At 36.4% G+C, this 24,898-nt stretch overlaps 1 protein-coding gene across 2 annotated transcripts in view; it reads right to left on the bottom strand.

Annotated features, from left to right (window-relative positions):
• Positions 1 to 813: 813 nt before the first annotated feature.
• Positions 814 to 24,898, bottom strand: part of kmt5b (lysine methyltransferase 5B) — a 39,306-nt gene continuing 15,221 nt past the window's right edge. The window contains exons 2-11 of one of the 2 annotated variants that reach the window (XM_062967575.1): positions 23,665 to 23,900; positions 21,010 to 21,157; positions 17,908 to 17,988; positions 15,641 to 15,806; positions 14,308 to 14,417; positions 13,040 to 13,206; positions 12,521 to 12,540; positions 12,270 to 12,406; positions 11,606 to 11,802; positions 814 to 9,503 (exon numbers count right to left, since the gene is read on the bottom strand). In XM_062967575.1, the coding sequence (XP_062823645.1) occupies positions 8,023 to 9,503; positions 11,606 to 11,802; positions 12,270 to 12,406; positions 12,521 to 12,540; positions 13,040 to 13,206; positions 14,308 to 14,417; positions 15,641 to 15,806; positions 17,908 to 17,988; positions 21,010 to 21,157; positions 23,665 to 23,824 (2,667 nt within the window). In that variant the 5' untranslated portion in view covers positions 23,825 to 23,900 and the 3' untranslated portion in view covers positions 814 to 8,022. The remainder of the gene's footprint in view (positions 9,504 to 11,605; positions 11,803 to 12,269; positions 12,407 to 12,520; positions 12,541 to 13,039; positions 13,207 to 14,307; positions 14,418 to 15,640; positions 15,807 to 17,907; positions 17,989 to 21,009; positions 21,158 to 23,664; positions 23,901 to 24,898) is intronic. The other variant, XM_003214784.4, reaches the window with a different exon arrangement.

The raw sequence follows: 24,898 nt of genomic DNA, 5'->3' as shown, positions 1-24,898 counted from the left end.
GGTATACCTCTTGTAACATTCCTGATATTGGTCCACTATATTTAACGTTGACATACATCTTGTGGAGTCTGTGATTTCTTAGAAACCATATCTATAATGGTCTTATTCAAAATTGTGGCAAGTGCATTACTGTAGTTGTTGATACCATTAGATAGAGCAACTGTTGTATCTTTCTTACAGATACCCTGTAGAATTACATTAGGTATTGCAACACTGAGACTGCAAACTCGCTTCTATAAACATAATGTCTTGCGTTTGTTGTTGGTGTGATCTGTCCAGTTATAAAAATGTGAACAAATCACTGCTATCTTGACTTCTGGTGCTCTTTCTAAGCCAGTTGTTTATATACAGAAATATCACTATACCATACTGTCTTAGTTTTGCCACAATGACTGCTGTGACCTTGGTAAGCATTCTTGGTGCAACTGAAAAGCCCACAGAACTGGTATTGTTCCTTCATTAAAATCTATCGTGCAAAAGGAATTCTAATGTGAAAATAAGCATCCTCTAAGTCAGTGGTTCTCAACCTGTGGGTCCACAGATGTTTTGGCCTTCAACTTCCAGAAATCCTAACAGCTGGTAAACTGGCTGGGATTACTGGGAGTTGTAGGCCAAAACATCTGGGGTCCACAGGTTGAGAACCACTGGTCTATATTGTCTGTAAGGATTCTGTTGTTCGTTATTTCAATTTTCGTAGCTGCTGTTGTCAATTTATGATCAAAATCTAATTTTTCACCTGTGTGCTGTATATGCTTTCAAGTTTCCTGTCAACCATTAATTTCATAGGCTTTTCTTAGGTAAGCAATACTCAGATTTGGTTTTAATAATAATGTTTATTTATAACGCCCTTTTCACCAAAGAGCAAAATGCAATATATACAGTCAGAGACAAGGATGATAAAGTATAACATTATAAATATACATGGAATTAAATCCCCAGCATCCCACCAGTCACTATCCACCTCTGCAAGTTCAAGCACAACTCAGCAGCTTAATCTGGCAAATCAAAGAGGAAGGTTTTTAGACTCTTATGAAAATAGATAAAATTCTCCTCCTGCCAAAGATCCAAAGGAAGACTGTTCCACAGATGCAGAGCCAGGTATTGAAAGGCTCACAGCCTTGACAAAGCTATGCACATCAGTGGAACAGACAATAAACAGAGGAGAAATGATCAAACAGAAAGAGATTAAAACCAGGACACACCATTTGCCATTTCCCCCAGTGATGCCAACTATAATAGTAGGATTTGTTGACCCTAAGTGTGAAAGACCGCAGAAAGATCCAACAGGATCAACACAGAATATAATTTACTACATGAGTCAAGGCAATTTCAACGGAGTGACTTGTACAAAACCCTGATTAAAATGGTTCAAGAAGACAAATCAGATAAGGCATCAATTGGGAAAGGGCAGCTCTCTCAAAAATTGTAGAAAGAAATGGGAGAAGAAACACAAATGGGAGAAGAGCCATAAGAAAGTGGAGGATCCAAAGACGGTTTCTTTGCTTTAATAGGATTCAACACAACCTGTTTAAAGTAGCGTGGCAAAATATCCCTTGAAAAGAAGCAATTCATCAAGTTCTATAAGCCAACTGGATAAAGGAAGGATCAGCAGGCTCAGTAGGGTAGAAAGTGAGGAAATAAGACAACATCATCACAACCATGACTGCTTCTGTAAGATGAAAATCTGCCCATGTCAGTGAAGTCATGGCCTAGACCAAAGACTGTGGTAGACTGACTGACGGTAATGGAATTGATTCTACATCTGATTCTATGTCAGATGTCTCCTGTTCAAGCTCATGTTTGTTTAAATAGATATTTTACATTATAGCAGGCCCGGGCCATGTATCTGTCTAGATATGTGGTAGTCTGTCTTAAGTGTCTTTTCGATTTGGGATTGGAGGTGCATGTGTTGTAATTAGTGTTGTTGATACTGACAGCATGGCTGTTTCTATTTTCGGTAATTGAGGAGGTCTTGACATTGTTCATATCACATATTTTTGTTTCTATCACATATTTTTTATCTAAGGATCTCACAGCCTTTTGATTGTTCTTTGTAATGTCCTGGAGATCTTTTTTTCTCACACATCCCCCTTATGTCATATGTCATAGTATGGTCGCTATATCTGTAATGGTGATCATAATTGTTTTCCAGAATCACAAGAGGGGAATCTTGAATATCTGGTATATGTGCGTCTAAGAGCAGGGTTTGTATTCCTTACAATCACTTTCTTGGTATTAAGCTTGGAAGGATGAGTGCGAGTAGCAGTACCCTCTGTAGCAACTCCATTCCTCACTTCGTCCTTAGTATTGAGCATTAGATCTTGGTTTGGTGATCTTGCTGTTTCAAGCTCCCTTTCTTTTGCTCTACAGATGGCGAGCATACAGTGTGCATGACATCAAAAGTCATGTTCTTACTGTGGTCTGAGTATTTGAGTATCATTCTCTATACCAGTGGTTCTCAACCTGGAGTCCCCAGATGTTTTTGGCCTTCAACTCCCAGAAATCCTAATAGCTAGTAAACTGGCTGGAATTTCGGGGAGTTGTAGGCCAAAACCACCTGGGACCCTGGGTTGAGAACCACTGCTCTATACTATCTGCAATTTCTCCCTTGGATGTTGAAACCACCATTATTAACATGAGTTTACCATTTCTATGGGGAGAGCTCTGGACCAAATACATCCAAATCCTTCTCCTTTTGTTCCTCATGTGGCTTTTAGGATCTCTATTGAGTCCCTTGATATTGAAACATCATTAGTGTTTTCTGCTGCCAGGTACTAATGTAATGGGGTATCCTAGAATTTGTCCTTCCTTTGCCGTTGTTGCTGAAGTTGATTCCATCAGATAATATAGTCACTTTTGCAGACTTGCAAATTGCTACCTGAAATTTTTTTTCTTAATGCCTTTAATGTGTTTTCCCATAGTAGATAGTAACATGCTGCTCTATTTTTATTCGCTTGCAGGTTAAAATGCAAACACACCTTGGAGGGAAAAGCTAGATGCAGCTGCAGTGGCAGAAGTAGAGCTGAAGGGATGTTAAGCAGACCATCTGGCAAAAGTAGGAGAGTGGTCCAAATGCCTACTCTCAGCTTTCTAGAAGATTCCAAACCTTCGACAACACATTTTCCAAGGATAATTTGCGCAAGTGTAGACCCACGCCTGTGAATGTATAGATTGAACAGGAAGGACACTGTTTCAGTTCTTAAGATTCCCAATTTGAAAGAGTTCAAAATTAGCATCAAACAAGGTGCTATTCCCCACACCAAATTGAAGTTTTGTTCCCAGATGTGTTATCGATCAAAGTTTTGAGAATAGCTCATGCCAAGAACGTTATCGCTTTAGTGGTTTATGCACTTAACACCCCTAACGGCCCCACTCTCCCAATCAAGAACCCCACCTACTTAAATACATAGTGCAGTTCTCGACATCATAGATTAGCCAAATTACAATATGGACTTTGAAATTTTTCTTATATCAATACTGTTGCCACTGCATTTGTGTATATACCTGTAATTCAAGGCCATAACTCTTGGCACCTGATAAAAGTGGGCAGTTGCCCAGGAAAATCTGTCAGTCTCTTTTAGGTGCCAAAAAACTGCTGCAGACTACCATTTTGCAGATCATGGTACATTATGTCAGTTGTAGCCATAAACTAAAACATAATTTAAAAGGAGCTTAAACAAAGAAACAGTTTAGAACAGTGAGATTTTCTTTTAACTGATTTGAGCAGTGTGTCTTATGAGCTCAATATTCACTACAGTAGAGTCCCATTTATCTGATCTCCACTTATCCGACATTCTGGATTATCAGATGCAGGCGGATCAGCTGTTTGTCCAGCACAGCAGGCCTCTCCCATAGGGAGCATTCAGCCTGCACCAGCCGTGTCTCGCCCCTCCCGGCAAGTGCAGACAGGCCCACTGCGTGTTGCTGCCTAAGGAACGCTGCAACGCCGGGGCACTCGCCAGGGAGGTCCACTGCATGTTGCTGCCTAGAGAAACCTCTCTGGGCAGCAACACGCAGCAGGCTTCTCCACTTGCCGGGCGCTCGCTGGGAGGGGAGAGGCCCACTGCATGTTGCTGCCTAGAGAAACGTCTCTAGGCAGCAACATGCAGTGGACTTTTCTGTTTGCCAGGTGCTTGCCAGGAGGGGCGAGAGGCCCACTGCACGTTGCAATGCAACTGGCTTCTCTCTGCGCTGTGTCAGAGGGCACAGAGTATGGCAAGTTTTTTTACAGTAATTACTACATAACATTACCATGTATTGAACTGCCTTTACTGTTGATTTGTTGTAAAACATGTTTTGAAGCTAAATTTGTAAAATCATAACGAAATTTGACGTTTAATAGGCTTTTCCTTTATCCCTCCTTATTATCCAACATATTCACTTATCCAACATTCTGCCTGCCCGTTTACATTGGATAAGCGAGACTCTACTGTATAAGCAAAGCTGCTTCAGCCGTTTCTTCAGATGGAGATTGCAATTGAACTCCATGGTCAAAATTCTGTTTGTTTGGCTTGATTTTTTGAATGGTCCACAACATAAATCCATATTACAACAGTTCTATAGAAATAATATTACCATTCATTTCTAATGAACTCAATTCTGGCTGCGAACTGGGCTATTCAGATAAACAATAAGACAACATATTTTAAAAAGATTCCTTCAATGCTGCACTTCACAAGGTGTATTCCCCCCCCCCCCCCCAAGAATTCAGCTCACAAATTCAAGCTGAAAACAAAAACTATGAAGTTTTCACTTACACAGAGCTTGGTGACCTCAACATTTTACAAATAAATTTGAATTTTCACAAAGATAAGCATGATTATGGAAAAACTTGTTCAGAGCCAGTTCAGTATTTAATGAATCCAAATTTTCCCCATTGGTCCCATTTATTTCAAATAATTTTTGGCACAAATAATAATTGATCACTGTGTACACCAATTCTCTTGAAATACATTTTTGAACTTTCCATTTCATATACTGGATACAGCTCGGAGCAAGGGTTAGAGCTATTTAATACCAATAGCTTACTGAAAAAAACTGAAGAAAAACCTTTTAAACATCATCAATATTAGCTATATTTACCCGTTATCCATATTGCAGATACAACTCAATTATATTATTGCATTTAAAATGTGTGTGTGACAAAATATACTGGGGGAAAGAAAAAATGCCAGAAACTCATTTCAGTTCCATCATTCTATTTTTAATAGAACTGAAACAAATTTTGAAACAGAACAGTAACTGAAATGTATCCAAAGAAATCAAATTTCTGCATTTCACACCTTGCTAATGAATCAATGACAACATTCTCAGGTCTCCAAGGCAAATCCCAAACATTGCCATTGGAATTGGTGAAGTTTTGCATGAAATTTATCTTCTCTGGCATTATTAAGGAGCAGTTCCGCCTTCAATATACAGTGACTTCTTAGGGTTAATTCCAGGGTATCTGAAAACATTGCTGTTCAATCATCCCCAAGGATTAAACCAAGTTCTTCCCAAACCCATTAAACAATATTTAACGGCTAGGTTCTGAAATGCCTCAAAAGTGGCCAAGAACGGTTCCTGTTTAGCAAATGCTTCTGATATTTGAGGTTTGTCACATGAAAGAGGAAGAGGTCTCAAGAGTAAGCCCTACAAGAGTTAATGCTTGTGCTTCACAAAATTATACTGTGCAGTTTCAATAGTTTTCCAGATTAGGGTTAAGCAGGCCATGCACATTTGTGCAATGTCTCCAAGAGCACTCAACCAATAACTTGCTTTGCATTATTGTTTTCAAAGAGGAGCTGTGTCAGGCTCCTTTTGCAGCATAAAAAGGGAAGGGGGGGGGGGAGGAATGTGGTCGTACCTTTAAAACTAACTGGTTTTTATTTTAGCATGAGCTTGTGTAGATATAAACCCACTTATTTAGATCCAGAACAGAGTGATATAAAAAGCTCAGGTTATAGAGATTATACTTTAAAACCTGTATCACCTCACCTAATCCTTGGATAATTTAGGGCAAGAGGCATGATTTCCACTTACAAAACTGTATTAATATGTTTTATAACCTGAGACTACAATCTCACTCTGTACTGCAGCTAAAGCGCACACTAAAATAAAAACTTGCTAGTCTTAAAGGTGTTGCCATATTCTCTTCTCCCTCCTTTTCTTTTGCAATCTTTTACTTACTGCCAAGGCTGGGCCCTCATGTTACTTGGCAGTAAGGAAGCTATCGTTTGTTTCCTTTGAAAACAGTTGGGGAATGACATAAGAAGCCTTATACTACAGCAAGAAAGTCCAGGGTATGGTTTTCCCTATAGTGAAGAGAAGCAAATAGGCATGGATAGAATTGTCTAGCACTCAGAAGGGCCAATTCACAACTCCTGGCACTTTCTTGAATCCAGCAGTAACTTGTGACTACAGGGCATTTAACAGATGAACACAATTTCCTCAATTCAAAGAGCTCCTCTTTTCGTATCAGCCGATGGCCCCAACCAAGCACACACAGATCCATGGAATGGGAACAACTGCCTGTAAACATACACCCACTATTATGTGGACTAGAAACTGATAGAAAGCAAACCTAAAAGTTCTGAGGAATTCTGTAGCCTATTATAAGATTATGTGCAAAATTATGTGCACAAAATTGCAAACTAGGAACAGACCTGATTATATGTCTAACTAAAACCATTTGAGATGTGTGCTCAAATAATGGGTTAATTTATAGTCTTAATTTCTTCTTCTTCAACTATTCTGCACTCTAGCTCTAAAAAAATGATGCGTCCTTTTAAAAAAAAAGTGCACATAAAATTCCTGAAATCTCAAAATGCAAACTAAATAAAAGTCTTTAAAAAGTCCACTGGTCAGAGTTTAAATCTAGGTTTATAATGTCCTATTTATTGGCATGAATGTATTTTTCTAAACTTAAAAACCCTTCCAGTAAGTTATCAATTTTTTATGACAAAATTTCTCACAACACACAAATATTTACAACATATACAATTTTCAGTCCTTTACACTGGATCTCAAAAGACAAAACATTTTTATAGATTACCACAGAACAAAAGCTGTGACTTAGGTTTTTCCTTTAAATTTCATAAAACTATCATAAGTTAAAGTGAATAGGTTTCTTTAAATTCCTTGTAGCATTTTACAAGTGCAACAGAAAACTATGAAGATCCAATTAGGACAGCTGTAGTTCATTGGATAAACGTTGACTGTTGTAATCACGTTGTTTCACAGCAAGTTCTTGAAAAAATAAGCACCAATCATTCTTGCAAAGAACAATTTTATCTAAAAGTATCGAAAAAGTGTTAAATACAAGGTGTTTAATTTACATCAACAAGAAATAAATACACCATATCCAAACTTGTATTCTGCATACTGCTACCCTTGTACATATAATGTACTAAAAGTCAGCAAACTGTCAACACCTTTTTTAAGAAATCAATTTGACTTCAAACCAACGGTTTGCTACTATAACAAAGGCCACAAACAGTACGTCTGGGGACAGCATACAGTGTTAAAACTGACAAACTTCAAGGGGGAAAAACATCTAGCAAATAAACCAAAAAGCTGTAGTTCATTGCTGGTGATATTAACATACTAGAAAATCTTAATAGATCATGACTATGATTTTTTTAGATTGTTTAGTCAGATATATGAGCAAAATAATGCTCTCACAGATTAAAAATTATTATGTAGCCTCATTATTGTGATTTCATTATCCTGCATGGAAAAATCTGATGGCGGGTTTGTAATTTTGCTTGAGCCTTTATTTTACAATAGAGCATTTTCTCTAACTCAGAATTGCACATAAGAAGGCTATTAAAAAGTACAATAAAAATCTGCACAAATGACTTAAGGAGTCAGTATGCTGTACACTATCTACAATATTATGTTGATATAAGTGAATAAACAATAAAGAAGTGCTTCCACTAACATTTTCAGAAAGTTCATCAGCTGAGGAATAATTGACTGGAATTTTTTGTTTTGTTTTTCTTTAAAAAAATGGACATCCTATTCAGTTTAAGACCTGTAAGCTTATGCATTGAGCCTTAAAGACTGATCTTCTCTCCTCCTGGAAGAAATATCAATGTCTATTGAATCTTTGCCAACTATAAGCCTTAATCGCTTAGCTGGAGGAAGAGGAATAAAATCATCTTCAAAATCATCCTCATATTCATCATCTTCCTCCTCCTCCTCCTCCTCTGCAGATGAAGAATCATCCACAGTTTCTTCTTCATACTGGCTATAATCATCCACTTCCACTCGTGACTCCAACAGAGACAGAGATTCATTGCAACACACCCCATTCTCATGGAGGTCACCAGAGTATGTCCCCCTGTTTTCTTCTTCTCGTTTTAGCTGTATTTTTAATTTTGTTGAACTACTACTTGATCCTGAGTTAAATCCATTATTAAGCTTTGCTACATATAAGTTATTGTCATTTTCATGGTCTTTACTTAGCTTGATGCTTATTTTTGAAGTATTCATTCCATCATTTTCTTGGTCATTTGTCTTGCTGTTGCTATCATGCCGCCTTCGCAGAGTCAGTTTGGGGATCCCAGAGCTGTTTTCAAGAATTAACTGTGCATCATACCTTGTGATTCGCCTTTTCTTTTTGCTTTTTGCAGTTCTAAAGCGATTCTTTACTTTGAAAGTGTCTGAAGTTACAATGGAACAGCCACCCGACACAGGGATGCAGTCGTTATAGCCAATGGCTGAATCCACAACATTGTTAATCTCTCCTAGGTCAGAATGGGAACTGATCAAATCTGGCATGGTGTCATTGCTAGGTAAGTTATGTACAGGATCAGTTTCCTCCATTTTCATAGATGTCTTCACTAGTCTCCCTTGTCGAGATTTCTTTTTGGCCGCAACCCTGTCGTTCTTCGGACACTTACCCTCCCCCTTGTTATGTGATGTAACAAGAGCCTGCTCATTTTCCTGCATCACACAAGACTGTTGCTCCAAGCCATTAGTTCGCATGCCAATCAAACTGTTTTTATAGCTATTCAGCATATTTGGTTCAAGCTTTGAGTCAGAGGTCTCCTTTAGATTCATTCGTGTTCTCAATGACCTCCTTGTTATATATGTACAGGGTGATACCTCCCCAGGTTCATGAGCACCTTTCCCCGAATTTAGTTTGTATTCTCGTGCTGCATGTCTAGTTAAGCAACCACTAGAGATGGCCACTTTTGCTGGTCCCTCTGTATCTTTTTCCTTCTTAATGGGCAAGTTTTTATACAGGACTATTTTGGGCTCTTTCAGAACCAAGTTTCCCACTTCGAGTTTCCTGGATGCATTTCTCTGCTCTGGCCTTTTGCACTGGTTCCGCAACTTTATCTTTGAAAGTAAAGGCTTTGCAGGCTTTTTCAGTCTCTTTGGTACCCTGGAATTATTTAGATGAGTTAGTTTTGATGAGGTAGAATTTGATGAAGTTGGAATTCTTGAAATAGACTGCCTTGTTAATGTTCTACTTTTGCTGTTCTTTTTTACACCCATTGAAGATTTGCGTGTAGCTGTAAGAGTAAACAAAATAAAGTCAACATTTTCTAAAAAGTTACTATTTTCTCCTGATTGTTATCAACTAGTAGTCACATTTCATAATGTTTCTCTTTGTTGCAAAAATAATACTTCACAAAACACTGTCAATTGTCAACAAGATCTAAAAGTGCTTTGGTTAACATAGCGGTTCTCAGCCTAGATGTTTTTGGCCTTCAACTCCCAGAAATCCTAACAGCTGGTAAACTGGCTGAGGTTTCTGGGAGTTGTAGGCCAAAAAAACATCTAGGGACCCCAGGCTGAGAACCACTGGGTTAACATGTTGAAAGACAAAGCTGTGTTATTCTAGAATATTAGCATGCAAAGGATGCTGCTGCATTTTAGAGATTAACTGAGACAACAAAGTTGATAACATAAGCTTCTGTAGATTAAATCTACTTCCTGCATGCATCCAAGGAAGTACACTTAGCCTATGAAAAGCTTATGCTACCAAAATTTAAAATGTCAGTTTGTCTCGAAGATGTTACAATATCGCTTTGTATGATGGTTAGCAAAATAAAATTAGTGAAATTTCAATGTCTGCCTGCTTACTCCAAAGCCATTTTTGCCATTCAGGCTCCTCATCACTGATAATACCTAATCACATGTATTCGTATAGTCTTAACAACTACAAAAAGTACTGTATCAGTGTATGTAGTAGCAAGTTAGCTTTATGCTCTACTGTGCACTTAGGCAAATCATTTCTTTTAATGTCCATGGATATACCATATGCTCTGTGTGCAAAGTCAATCGGCTATGTGATTTCCAAATGATTACATTTTATTTCCAGATAATAAAACTAAAGTGATGCATTACTAAAATGACTAGAACAAAGAAATAATTATTGTAAATAATGAAAAATGATTGAGAGAGATTGGTATGTTTAGGCTGGAAAGAAAAGGCTGAGAAGAGCCATGAAGTGACTTCTAAATATCTAAAGAAATATCACACAGAAGATGGAACAAGCTTGTTTTTTGCTACTTCGAAGACTAAAACACAAGCCAATGGATGCAAATTACATGAGAAGACATTCCGCCCAAACATCTGAAATGATTTTTTTTCTGGGACAACTATTCAGCAGTGGGATAGATTGACTTGGATAGAGGTATCTTGTCGTTCTTGTAACAGAAACCTTTGCAACAGAGGTTCGATGGGCATTTTTTTGGGGTGCTTTTTGTTATATTCTTCCATGGCAGAGAGTTGGACTAGATAGCGCATGTGATCCCTTCCACCTTTTAAGATTTTAAGGTATTTACATTTCTAAAAGTAAAGGATTCGTTCTATACAATCTGGCAAATTGGAATTCATCTTATTTTAAATAAATTTGGAATAGGTAAAGGTAAAGGATTTCCCCTGACATTAAGTCCAATCGTGTCAGACTCTGGGGTTTGGTGCTCATCTCCATTTCTAAGCCGAAGAGCCAGCATTGTCCGTAGACACCTCCAAGGTCATGTGGCCGGCATGACTGCATGGAGCGCCGTTACTTTCCCGCCAGAGCGGTACCTATTGATCTACTGACATTTGCATGTTTTCTAACTGTTAGGTTGGCAGAAGCTGGGGCTAACAGCGGGCGCTTCCTCTGCTCTCCGGATTTGAACCTGTGACCTTTCGGTCAGCAAGTTCAGCAGCTCAGTGATTTAACACACTGTGCCACCAGCGGCTCCAAAATGAGAATACATTTGTCTAAATCTTATTGCCAGTCCCAACTAGAAAAGATGAACAGAATCAACAGGGTTTAAATAGCTGTTAACAACTGACTCAAATTGAACTAGCTGCTGAAATTAGGACAAATAGAGTCAAAGGAAAACATTTTTTGTATGAAGCATTAGCCATTACATTAGGTTTAAGAGCTTGTGAAATACCAGCGTCCTATGTCCTAGATATTTTTTTTATGAATTGTTCTGTCATACAAAATTTCTTTTGGCAAACGTGAATTCTAGACATTCCACTTCAATCTGCAATTTCTCAATAAAAAAAACTATAATGTAAATAGCAATTGGTGTCTTACTTTAAGACAGTAAACATTAATAAGAATGCTTTGAGAAAGCACCTTTTGAAAATGTTATCTCAGTTTGCTTACTTGCATGAACTTTTTCCTGAGTGGTATCTGCATCAGTGTTGGAGCTTACAGACTGGCTATCTGAGTTTTTGCTGCTGTCACCCAATTTTTTCAGCCTGTTTAAACGCTTGTCTGTTTCTCTAAGTCCATATTTGCTATTGATCACAGGAGCAGGAACAGGAAGCCCCACTCTTGATTTAAAAGCACCAGTTCCACGTCTACAAAAAACCAACCAAACAAAAATCCATAAACAACTCCAAATACAATAGCATCTATGTCTATGTATATAATAACAGTGAAAATATGTATTTCAAGATAGCTAACCTAGGCATAGTCGGGTACTTAAGTCAGTAAATAAATAAAAAATAATTGTATTACAAGTCACTGAAGATTTGTTTTAACTAAACTGAATTAATGCCAATATTTCCAGATTGTTAGCATTTTCTTGTTACAGTGAAGCTAGAAGTACAGGAAAGTTTTCTTTATGTCTCTCTTCCCCCAATTCCTTATTAAATACATGTCTGTAAAGCGAAAGCTGCTTCAAGGTAACTCTAACTTAACATACCATTTATTTCAAGGAACACAACATGGGGTTTCATTCTGATGCAACAGATTTCAACTTTACAAACCAACTTTACTGTGCAGCGATACTATATTTTGTGTTTTATGTTCAAACAGACAATACCTTTCACATGTGTAGCATTCACAGAATTCATTGTTTTCTCCAAAAAACCCATCCCCATAGTAACAAGAAATTTCTTCTCCAGGTTCAATATCTCGTAGAGCTTTTACACATGCTGTATCCCGACCAGTTGACACGAACTATAAGAAACAAACCATCAACATGTATTTTTACTTACTTGATTGAATATAAATAATGTAAAAAAAACATCAATACACTGAAAAGGCTAGTTTAGATGTTATAAACATACCTACCTTACAGTTGGGTCTGCAATCTGAAAAAGGTCCAAAAGATAAAATTAATTAACTGCTGCCAAGACTTGAAACATGAATGGTTGTAGATACCTAAAGTAAGATTTGATACTGGTTTATCAAGCATTCTTTAACTTATTTATTATAGTAAATCATATCTCACTTTTGGGGATAAAAATCATTCTGAAATTATTTCCAAGTAAGAAAGATGCAAATTAAAATCACTCTTGACAAGCATGCATAAGAATCTCTCCCAAAGGGCATTTAATAATAAAATCCTTGTGGGAAAAGGAGGGGGAAGAGCAGAGGACAGCAGTGGCATAGGAGGGAATGAAACAAGTTTACCCATCACAGCAGGGGCTAGAAAAACGTAATACATTTGCCTCTTTGGAAAGAACAGTGATGGCATTTTGGGTCACTGTAATGATGCTTCAGGCCTAACCTACAAATTGAGAAATGCATTCAAAATTTCTCCTGAATACAGCAGCCAGTCACCTTCAGTATTCTTCCTTCCGTTCTTACCATGGTTGATGAATGCAGCTGGACCAAGCCATAGCTGAGCACAGTTTTTTCGGGTTGAATACATGACACTAAAGTCATTCTCTCCATGTCTGAGTAGCATGTTCTCTTCTAGTTCAGAGAGTTCAGCAATGCATCCAACCAGCAACTCTATTTTGTCATTACGTTTCCTAAAAAATGAAGGAAGAAATTAAGGCATCCAGGAACAATAACAAACTGTTTTGTTCCACATAAAAGTACTTTAAAATACGGTTGCACTTTGCCCCTTTCAGTCTGTTCATTTTTTCCACTGGAGAGGCAAATATATTTATAGCATATACAGACTATCTAACAGAGATAAATACTTATCAGTTTATCTTCAGTTTTCAGTTTACTCCCCCTCCTCATAGTTCAATTCAATTACCAGCTGGTTAAAACTAGGCCAGGTTCCAAAGATTTTACTTCTATGTGAACTATGAGGGGCAAAGCCTGTCTGCAAATTTGGAGACAGAATCAATGTGGAGTTAACACTCAGCATTACATGGTATTTTCATCTGATCTAGGTTAGATAGTACACGGGTAAGAAATGGAATAGCTAGGGACTAATCATAGTCCTGTCCAAACATGATGGTGGTACTGTACATGAATTACTCAACTAAATACAAGACATTGTTCAACTACTAACAATCTATATTAGTTAGCCTTTATGGCCCAATTTATTCCATTCAAATTCATGCATGCACTACGGTTTTACATTATAGTATCCTAAGGATCACAGAGTAAACCAGCAATCTTCTCGGCATCACCAGGAAAAGAAGGCGCTATTACATAATAAAGCTTTCCAGAAATATCCAAGCTTCTTAGTCCCGTAGGATATAAGAGTAGATGGCATTAAAGCTGAGAAAATGCTCAGGAGTATCAACAGAACGCATGTTTATAATAGCTGGGATGCGGTTACAGGGGCTGCACACTGAAGGCCCCATGAACATCTTATGCAGATGTTCAGGTTTTTAAAGTAAAGGGGCACTGAAGTAGAAGCAGATCTTTGAAACAACAGGATAAATCCAGTTGTTATTAGAACCACAGAAAGAAGGAGGTTGGTAAATCAATACTTACATGAGTCCAGTTGATTCACTTGATCCACTCTAGTTGGGATTAGCAACTGGATTTAGCCAATGACTTCAAATAAGCATGGAAAATGTATACAAAATGAATGAAACTTTTCTATGATCACTCTCACATACTGCAATAGAAACTGAGCAATGCAAAAATGTAGTGCAATATTAACTTACCACTCCTTTGTTGCAACAATTTTGGCTCCATTTTGCTCTGATGAGTATCGATTGCATGGTAATATTTCAAATCCACTATCAGTTGCAAACATTCGCAAATAAATAAATACCTGTAACAGAAATAAATGGGCAAGAACTGTCACTCAAAGTGAAGAAATTCTCTTAAAGGATGGCTTTTAAATTGTTTGAATGAACACCGCACATACACAAACACCCATGCCAGAAATGGAATAGTCCATCGACTCCTCCTCTCAAATCCTCATTATAGTGCTATAGAAATATATGTTACATATTGATTTTATAAACCAGTAGTTGTTCTTAACAATGCTCTCTCTCATCTTTATGCCAAGTTGGGGGGGATAGTTCAATATATACTTTCTAGGTACTGTATATCATATATTCTGTAACATCTTCATATAATCAACATATAATCCTATTTAGATAAAGATTATAATGCTGAAAATAATTTTAATTGCCCAGGGCCAAAATCATGTTTTGATACATCTAAGAAACCTGTGTTTTTTAATTTCTTCTACCTTAAATGTAATTTTAATTGTATTTATATTGTTCTTTAACTTTATATGCACACAAATATTTACATTTTTTGAAAAATGTACTTTGTTTTGTTTTAAATTACTTCAGATTGTATGGCCGTTGGCCGTCTTGAGTCCCAACAGGGAGAAAGTCAGGATATAAATAAAGTTCATCATCATCATCATCATCATCATCATCATCACCATCTCTTTATGATTTGGTTTTTTTAGGGTATCAATTTTTAAAATTATCATTTATTAAATGCCTTACAATATCTTAGAGAAGGTTCTAGTCCAAAATACCTTGGACAAAGTCATCAGTGAACTCTTTTTTAAAAAATCATTTGCTTTTTTCAAAAGTCTGCCTTCTCAGTTTCTAAGGCTCTATTACCTGTCCCTAACTCCTACATAAAAAACTCCTAATACTTCTGTAGGTCCATAATAGTTAAATTCTTAAACCCTATGTTTTCTACATTTGTTACAGCTGACCCAGTTTACCAGAAGAAGAGTCTTTAATATAAAAGGACAAGTCAGTTATTTTCAAAGTTGTTGCTGATTTTTTCTTCATTCTACTCTACCATATGCCCTTTACTATGTCATTAAGCTGTGACGTTTTCACTTCCCTTCTTCCCACTGATAACTGCCAATAAGCCAATTGTCAAACCTTAAGCAGTATTTATTACAATTAGAACCAAAGATAAAAAATAATTTTTAAACAAATGCATTTGACTAAAATATGCAATAACCTGTAAAATTACACACTAGCATTCTGAAATTGGATTAAGTATAAATACACCTACATGTTCCTTGAACAACCTTTCCTGCATTTTGTTCTTGTTAAGAAAATAGTGCCGGGCCCAGTCACCTGCCGTCAAGGACTTGAAGGCCTTTTCCAAGTGCTCATCTTTTTTAAAACGTTCAATTACCTCCTTCAGTTCTTCTTGCCTTCCCTTGATTGGCCGAAACCTAAAAGACAAACAAAAAACCAAAATACCAGTTTGGTCAACTAGATTGTGTTTTATTTACTTACTTTGTATGTTCAGAATAACTGAATCAGGGAGATAGTGGTGTCAACAATTTCTGTACTGCTGAGCATTAAAAAGAAATACTATATATACTCAAGTATAAGCTGACCCAAATATAAGCTGAGGCACCTAATTTTACCACAAAAAAATGGGAAAACTTATTGACTCGAGTATAATACAAGGGTGGGAAATGCAGCAGCTACTGGTAAATTTCAAAAATAAAAACAAAAACAAATACCAATAAAATTACATTAATTGAGGCATCAGTAAGTTAAATGCTTTTGAATATTTACATAAAACTATAATTTAAGATAATAATAAGACTTTAATAAGATAAAACTGTCCAACTCTGATTATCTATATACTTGAGTATAAATTGACCCAAATATAAGACGGCCAGGACCCTCACTCAAGTATAAGCCAAGAGGGGCTTTTTCAGCCCTTGAAAGGGCTGAAAAACTTGGTTTATACTCAGGTATATACGGTAAATAAAACAGAGGTATGGTTCTTATATTAGTGTTCATTGTTTACAGAAACACTAAGATATTTATCTGGACTTCAGTGTTAATCTCTACTAGAGAAAACCTATTAAATGGACCTTAGATATATGTTGAATTCTCAAGTTCCTTTAATTTATTTAGGTCTAACAACCAGGAACCAGGAACAGAACCCGCCAGAGCTGTACTCATTGCTATCCTGTGTTTCCTGGGACCATTACCCTGCCCTATGTGTTGGAGTGATCAAAGAAAGGAGGGAGGAGAGGAAGGGGGATTCCCCCTCTCCCCCCTCCCACTCCAGGTGAACATAGGCAGGTAGGGGTGGTGGTGGTAAGGTGCCCATCCACTAGTGCTGAACTACATTCAGCGCCATTGGGCATTCAAGACCCCACCTCTGCAGTAGCTTGGGGAGTTCTGTCTGACCCATGCTGTGGCCAGTCTAGCATATACTATCTTGGATCGGCCCCAGTTCACTGTGTCAATGTAGATCTGCCCTGAGATAATGTTCCAGCAAAACATTCTGAATGCTGGTCACATTTCCCAAAATTGTTGTTCTCATCACTTTTACTAGGCAACTTGGTTTCCTCCACATATTTATATGACAACTTTGAAAATCCATGACAATTAGTCATGCTGCTAGAGCAGGAATGGGAAAACTTCAGCCCTCCAGGTGTTTTGGACTTCAACTCCCACAATTCCTAACTGCCTACTTGTAGTAGGCTGTTAAGAATTGTGGGACTTGAAGTCCAAAACACCTGGAGGACCGAAGTTTGCCAATGCCTGTACTAGAGACATAAGTTAGTTTTAGTCTAAAGCTGGCATTAGCTGGCTTACAAAAAGACATTTCAAATGGTGAAAAGGGCTTTGCTAAAGTAAACATTTAAGAGGAGAACACTTTAGAGGAGTTCCTCAAAGATGAGTCTACTTTATTCAACATTTACATGAGTTACACCTTAAGAAAGAAAAACAAGTATATTCTGATAAAATTTATGCTAGCCAAGTCAGAAACTGCTGATCTTGGTCAAGAAATGCAGGTGCATGTAGTTATTGGATACATTAGGTGAGTCATTTCTAATAAGGATGGGACAATGTAAAAACAATGAGAAAGTCACATCTGGAAGTAAGTAAGGGATACAGTCCTCCTTACCAATGTTTAAGGAGGATCATTTTAGATTTTCAAGTGAAAGAGCTGGGACTAGAACAGCGAAAGAAATGAGGAATTTTAGTACTGTAATGGAGTAATTTGGCTTGTCCAGTTTAAGAAAAAAGGATGAGGTTGAATAAGGTTTCACTTTTCAAGTATATTGAAATATATTCTAATGTAAATGAATGAATAAAGAGTAGAATTAAAGATCAGATAAAACTGGCTACAGAAAATAATTGTACCCAATAGGTAAAGTAAAATCTAGCCAACACTAAAATATAAAGATCATTTGTAAATTCAATTGTTTAAGTCTATGAAATATAACACCAATGGATTCAGAACAAACTGTACTGTTAAGTTATCTCAGCAAAATATGTTACTAAGGGTTGAGCATCCCTTACCTGAAATGCCTGGGATGTTTTGATTTTTGGAGTATCTGTATTTGCATATGCATTGAAGTATCTTGGAAATGGGATCCCAGTCTAAACATGAAATTCATGTATGTTTCATATGAACCTTATATACATAGTCTGAATCTAATTTTATATAATATTTTCAATAATGTCATGAAGAAAACAAAGTCTGTGCACACTGAACAATCAGAAAGCAAAGATGGCACTTTCTTAGCCACCCCATGTGGACAGTTTTTGATTTTGGAGAATTTCAAATTTCAGAATTCAGCATGAATGCTCAATCTGTACCAAGGATAACAAATATTTTTACATCCCAGTTCTAGCTTATATTTGAACAGGCAGTGGAAAAAAAACAATCATATCAAATTATAGCCCTAGCAGACCATTTAACACCTTAGCATATGAATCTCAAAGCATTAAATAGGGGAAGACATTCTACTTGACTTAATTCAAAAAGGAAGGCATCAACCTCACTGCCAATTCCTATGTGTCTCCTCTCCAACATTCCAAGTCATTTGAGGTCACAGACCTATTTTTAAAACAGTGGGCGTATTTCAAGTATTCTAATGGTAGGAAGGCACTTTTAAATATTATTTTTTAAAATTTATACCTCCATCTTTCTTCCAATATGGAGTTTTACATTGTATATCAAGGCAAAATTGAATATAATTATAATTTACTGTAGAAATATGTGAAAACAATTAAATAAATAGCCCTATTAAAACAATAAAAGATCTTTGCCTAATAGTGGAACAGCAGTAAGTATAAATTTTGTAACCTAGGAACAGCCACATAGAGGGTCCTATGCCTGTGTTTATGGTTAAAGCAAGAGAAAGCGGTTCACCAAGCAGTCTTATATAAGAACAATTTGGATCCAAGTTCTATAAGGTGTTACAAGTTATAATAATTTGAATCCAGCCTGAAACACACTGGTTGCCAACGGGCTCTAGCAACATGGAAGATATATGTTGCTGTAAGCAGTTCTGATCAGCACTCTGGCTCTGGACTGCCAGGACAGAAACACATGAGTCACTATGATCAGATTGGACATCCTTCACAATGGCTGGAAATGGTGTACTGGCTTTAATTGTTTAAACCCAAACTTATTTTAATGTTTGCATGTGTTAGGTTTTAATTCACATATTGTTAAGGTTTTTATTGTTAGTCGCTTTGAGTCTGCTTTTGTTGGGAAAAAGCCAAATACAGTACATAATTAACATAGTCATTATTATTATTCCTGGCAACTAGGTCTCCACATTTAGTGACTTAAAGGCAATAACGACAAGTAAACCAAATATGAAAGCAGAGACTCAGCATTTATGGAAATACTGAAGTCATGGAGGAAATAATAATAATAATAATAATAATAATAATAATAATAATAATACTCTTTATAAATTGAAAGTCACTTTGATACTTCAGGAACATAAAATGTATTATGTCTTCTTTTGTTTGGCATAAAATTGCTATTTTTGTAATATTAAAAGTTTATTCAAACAATAATTACAAAGGAAATTTAATATTTACCTTTTTATTGTGTTATTCTTTTTTACAAACTGGACTAAAAGAAACACCTAAACTGTAAATTTGCTAATCTATGAGAAGCAAGCAAAAATATTCATTATTAAAATGAAGGAAATCATTTTGTCTCTTCTAATCCTCCATATAGTCAAGCAGACACAAAGCACTCTTCTCCGTAAAGAAAACAGAAAATAAAATCAGGAATTGCAATAACCTGATACATAGTATTTATATAAAATGTTTTCTATTGCATAATTCTCAGAATTAATTAGAAGGCTACTAAATGAAGATCTTATCTTAAAACATTTTATCATTCTGAAAAATCCATAATTCTTTTCCATCATGTTTTTAGAAAAACAGCCTTAGGGAAAAGTCAGAAAAAACATGCTTCCCCTATATTTTCCAGATCTCCACATCTCTGTATGCCAGTAACTACACTATACATTTTGTATTATTATCATCAACATGGCTTCACTTTCATGACAGACTGACAATAAAACTTAAGAAATAATTGCTTTTTAAAAGATAATGGAAAAAAATTATCAAAACATTAACTGTATAACTGTTTTATACTTAGATTATATTATACAATATGACCTTGGAGGTTTCTATGGACAACGCTGGCTCTTCGGCTTAGACATGGAGATGAGCACCAACCCTCAGAGTCAGACACAACTAGACTTAATGTCAGGGGAAAACCTTTAACCTATACTAACTTTAACAAATGGATCGCCTTATTTCATATATTCGTTGGATTATTTCAGTTGCTTCTTAAAATTCTGAGAGCCAACAATGCTGTAATGATTTCAACATTGGACTATGACTCTGGAGACCAGGGTTAGAGACTCCCTTGGTCAGCCATGAAAACTCTTTCAACCTCAGAGGAAGGCAAAAGCAACCTCTCCTGAACAAATCTTGCCAAGAAAACCTCATAATAGGGTTGCTTTAGGGTCACCATAAGTCAAAAAGGCACACAAAAAGAACAATCTGATACACTATTTCAGAGCCCTCTGTTTCATTAAAACTATGCATATTGCCAGAATGTCGACTAGGCTTTTTATGTGGTTAATTCCACAATACTTTGCCAATGACGATTTATCAAGCACCGACTGTATTTTTTACGGAGTATGTTAAAAGGTGTTTAACTAATTTTAATAAATCATAGGTACTTCTTTTACCTCTCATGTTTGACTGTTATTTTTCTGTTCATGGACTTTAACCTCTGACAAAGGTGGACACGTGCGAAGGACTGGAAGGCTGCATTGGATCCATGAAGAATGTACTCTAAATATTTTCATCCTCACCCACTAAAATGGGCATTAGTATACTAACATCAAACCCCTGGAATGCTCCTGTTACTTCTTACAATTTGAGGCCTTTTTGTAGTCCCTCTCCCCAGGAACAGGTCAGTATGGATTTTACTGCCAAACGGGGTGGGCAAAGGGACCACATTCAGACCAAAATAAAAATAGGAACAGTTTCACATTGAAAGTTGACAAAAGTTGTATTTATTGTTTGCTATGGAATAAATAAAATTGTTTTCTTGGTATATAAATCAAAGCAAATTACCTAGTGTTCATTTTATGTGTTTGAAAACCTAAATATGGATCAAGAACCAAACTAGTTGCTAGGTCATCATTTTCACACAGCTCCTTGGCAGACATTCCAGAGGAAGGCACGTAGCGACTTTGGCCCTCAAATCCCGAACCACCACTACCTGTATAAATCAAAAGAAATGTCAGTATTAGCTAACAAAGACTGTTGAATCTTAAGGATCATCCTCCTTCAAGAGGCAGTCCTATGAGGAACAGAAAAGACCATACAGTTTTATCTAAAACAATAAATGTAGCTAAAATATGCTTCAATGGGGGGGGGATGGAGAATTTGATATAAACGCTCAACAGTTTTGTTAACTGGAAAAATATTTCTCCATTTTGGAATCATAATATACCAGCAGTATGAAAGAATTATATTTAAAGTGTGTTGCTAATACACATTTAATACAATATTCAGTAAAATTATAACCTTTTGTGATGCTATATTCACTATTGAGAGCCAACCAGATGATATCAATGTTTTTGTGTAGTGTGATTATGTTAGTTATATATTTATTAATATCTAACAGATATTTTGTATGATTGGCAACAGCATAGACATTCTGAGAAGAAACTGGCCCTCTATCATTCATTTGCTGATGAGTGCTGTTATGCAAATGTAGACTGCCTGGCATCCTAACTGCTCTCACAATAGCTTTTCCCATAAAAGATCAAGTTACTCTGCAAGAGATATATAATCCTTCATTTTACACTCAAAACCTGTCATAGAAACTGGCATGATAATTTCACTTGATTTTCATATTCAAATTTTTGAATACATTAGAATATTTTGGTAATCACCAGGTCCTGAAAGAAGAGGACAGAAACCATTGTCAGGGGTAAAGATAATGGGATGTCAGATTGGAACCAAGAAAGGAGGTTTGAACAACTAGAATGTTACCACTGTTTCTTGTTCAATCTATGCTTAGTACACTATTCAAGAATTTGCTTAGACAAAATATCCCAAGCAGTTCTGCAATTAGTCACATGCATGACTGGCTGTGACATCCAATAATTGTTTTCTTTCAAATCTTATTTGCTCTGATGATAGAGCCATGGGTCTTTCTTCTTTTCCAATTTAATGCTTAAATAGCTACTCCTTGTTTTATAAATTAGAATATAAAGGAAACCCAAACTAAAGATTTAACAGTGTAGCCCCACCAGATACTGGGTATCTCAGAACTGATCCCCATGGTATGCTGGTGGCTAACATTTATTCTAAAGCACACACATATTCATGCAAATGGTTTCCTCAATGCACTATATAATGACAAGGCTGTGACTTTACATGAAATTCTGACTCTTGCTCTGAAAAAGTAAATGAATCCAAGCAGATCACATGTATGAGTAGTTTGCTTTGATCAGGAATTGCTGATACAACTGATTTACAAAGTGCCTTCTAGTCACAGAGTAGGGGCAGAATGAGTCAAGAGTTGCCACCCTCTGTGTCTACATAGCACGCAGGAAGATCTCAAAGGCAGTTTCCATTTTGCTTGTCTTCTCTGAATTTCCAGATTCCGTACTTACAAAATGAAAATCAGACTATAGCACAAGAAAGGGCAGGGTATCTGAGCTATCAATGTAGAACGTTATATCACTGCTCTATGAAGAACTTTCGAGAAATTATATTTCCCTTTTGGCCTAAGTCTGAAATGAATCTCTAATTGCAAAGAACATTTCTGCCAAAAGAGAATCATCTTCCCATACTCCGTATTCACACCTAATGATAGTGCCTTTACGTCACATAAACTGAATGATATAGGTATGCATGACCACATAGCTATCCATGACCACATAAATTCTTGGGAAGCACTGGTTCACTAGATATGGAGTCCCCTCGAGGAGATAGGGCAGGATACAGATTAAGCATATTATTATTATATTACTCCTGGACTGAAACCCCCTCAATCTTCACCGCTGGTTATGTTTCTGGGACTGATGTGAATTCCTACCAAATATCACCTGACAGGCAACACATTACTCACTGAGCTCCTATCCTTCATTATATGGTACGTTAGGTTGGTGAAAGGAAAGCTATTTCCAAACCAACTAGATAGGAGCAGAAATTGCACCCATATGCCCAGAATAACAGTGAATTGCTCTGTCTCTGAATATGGAATGTCATTCCCTGCTCACCCCTTCCCCCCAGGTAGAATTTAGACTGAACAGGAGAATCTAGCAAGAATAATAGGACTGCAAACTACATCCTAGTAAAGTCAATGGAAAACCTTCTGCTAAATATAAAGCTTATGAATTTGTTCATATTCACTTGTATTGTTGAGATGCATCATGAATATGTGGAAAAAATTGATTTTCTACTCCTACATATAAAGCATTCAGCACAATTTCTTATTTAACTAATACAGAACAACATCAAACAGTTCACATTTGAGCTTTCATTGAGAATTAGGTTTATTTCAGAAAAAAGATTATATGACTACATTAATCTGTCATGAAATAAACAAACGTATTAACCAAAAACAATATAAACATATACAAACGGAATAATATTCTCAACAAATATACAACTTTGATGAAATTGAAAATGTGTGCAATAAAATTCTGTAAGAGAACCAAAAAATACAAATAATGAAGTTAAATTGTTCCTATCATGTTTGCTTATACATACATCTGCTTGACCGTCTCTCAACTCCATTTCTGCCAGTCTTTGGATTTTCTTTTCCAGGATGCTGTAATTTAGACTGATTCTGATGGTGCTCATTAGATAACCTGCTTCCATTTCTCCGGCCATTCACTACCATGTTCTTGGATTCTCCCAACCACTTCATTCCCACAGACAATTTGTCCCCGTTGCATTTAGTCCTTCTTCTAAAGACTTTAAGAAGTTAATTGTAGTTCAGTTTCCTAATAGAAAAAATGTACAGAAAGGACAAAATATTAAAAACCAGCTATAATGAAAAATTCCTCTGTAAAAATATTTAGGTAGCTAATAAGTGAGCAACAACATTAAACATTTTGTATTCCATCAATAATATCCAAAGATCAAAAATATCTACTAAAACAAAGAAATTCAGTAAACAAGATTTAGAACTTTGGAAGCTTCTTGCAGATAAACAAGGGGATGCTCACAATGATTAATCTACACAGACATATGAGAAATATAGACCAATCACACATAGTATTCAGGTACTTTCTTTTTGCTCCATTTTTTAAAATCCTATCTAGTTCTCCAAAATGCTTTATTCGACTTTATAATAGTAACAGCATGGTAGGAGAAAAGTGAAGCAAATCCAGGCATTGTCCTACACTTTGTAGCCATGAATAGGAAGGGATGCTCAAAAATTGAGCTCAACAATCTAACAAATGGAAAGGGTGAAAAGTTGTCCAAGCTTTTTCGAAAGGGCTCTCACTCATTATGTTTCACCCTTCCTAGCCATAATTATAACTCTTAATGTAATTCCCATGAAAGTTGTCTTGCTCTTGCCTCTAGAAGGCATTCAAATTTTATACAACTGTATTTGTATATATAACTGCATGTGATGTGATTTGGTGTTTCTATAAGGAAACCCAAAAGTACACATGTGAGAGAACCTCCAAATGTAATAATTAATACTCATATTCACTTCTGCTCAAAAAGAACCATCCCTGGAAAAATGAAAAATATCTACAATGAAGAACAGAAACAAGGCATTTCACAGAAATGGAATATTAATAGAAACACAAGACAAAGAAAAGCTGGGAAAAACAATAAAGATATTTAGCAAGCACTTTGACTTCAACCCCCCCCCCCCAAAAAAAAACACCTTTTGAGTTTAAGCACATAAATATATTACCATCCAACTCAAGCAACAATGTCACTTAGAACAGTGTTTCTCGGGCTATTCAATATGGGGGGTCTGGCA

The sequence above is a fragment of the Anolis carolinensis genome, chromosome 1, assembly GCF_035594765.1.
Source record: "Anolis carolinensis isolate JA03-04 chromosome 1, rAnoCar3.1.pri, whole genome shotgun sequence".
Taxonomy (NCBI): domain Eukaryota; kingdom Metazoa; phylum Chordata; class Lepidosauria; order Squamata; family Dactyloidae; genus Anolis; species Anolis carolinensis.
The sequence above is the reverse complement of the archived record's forward strand: the minus strand, read 5'-3'. Positions and strand labels throughout refer to the sequence as shown.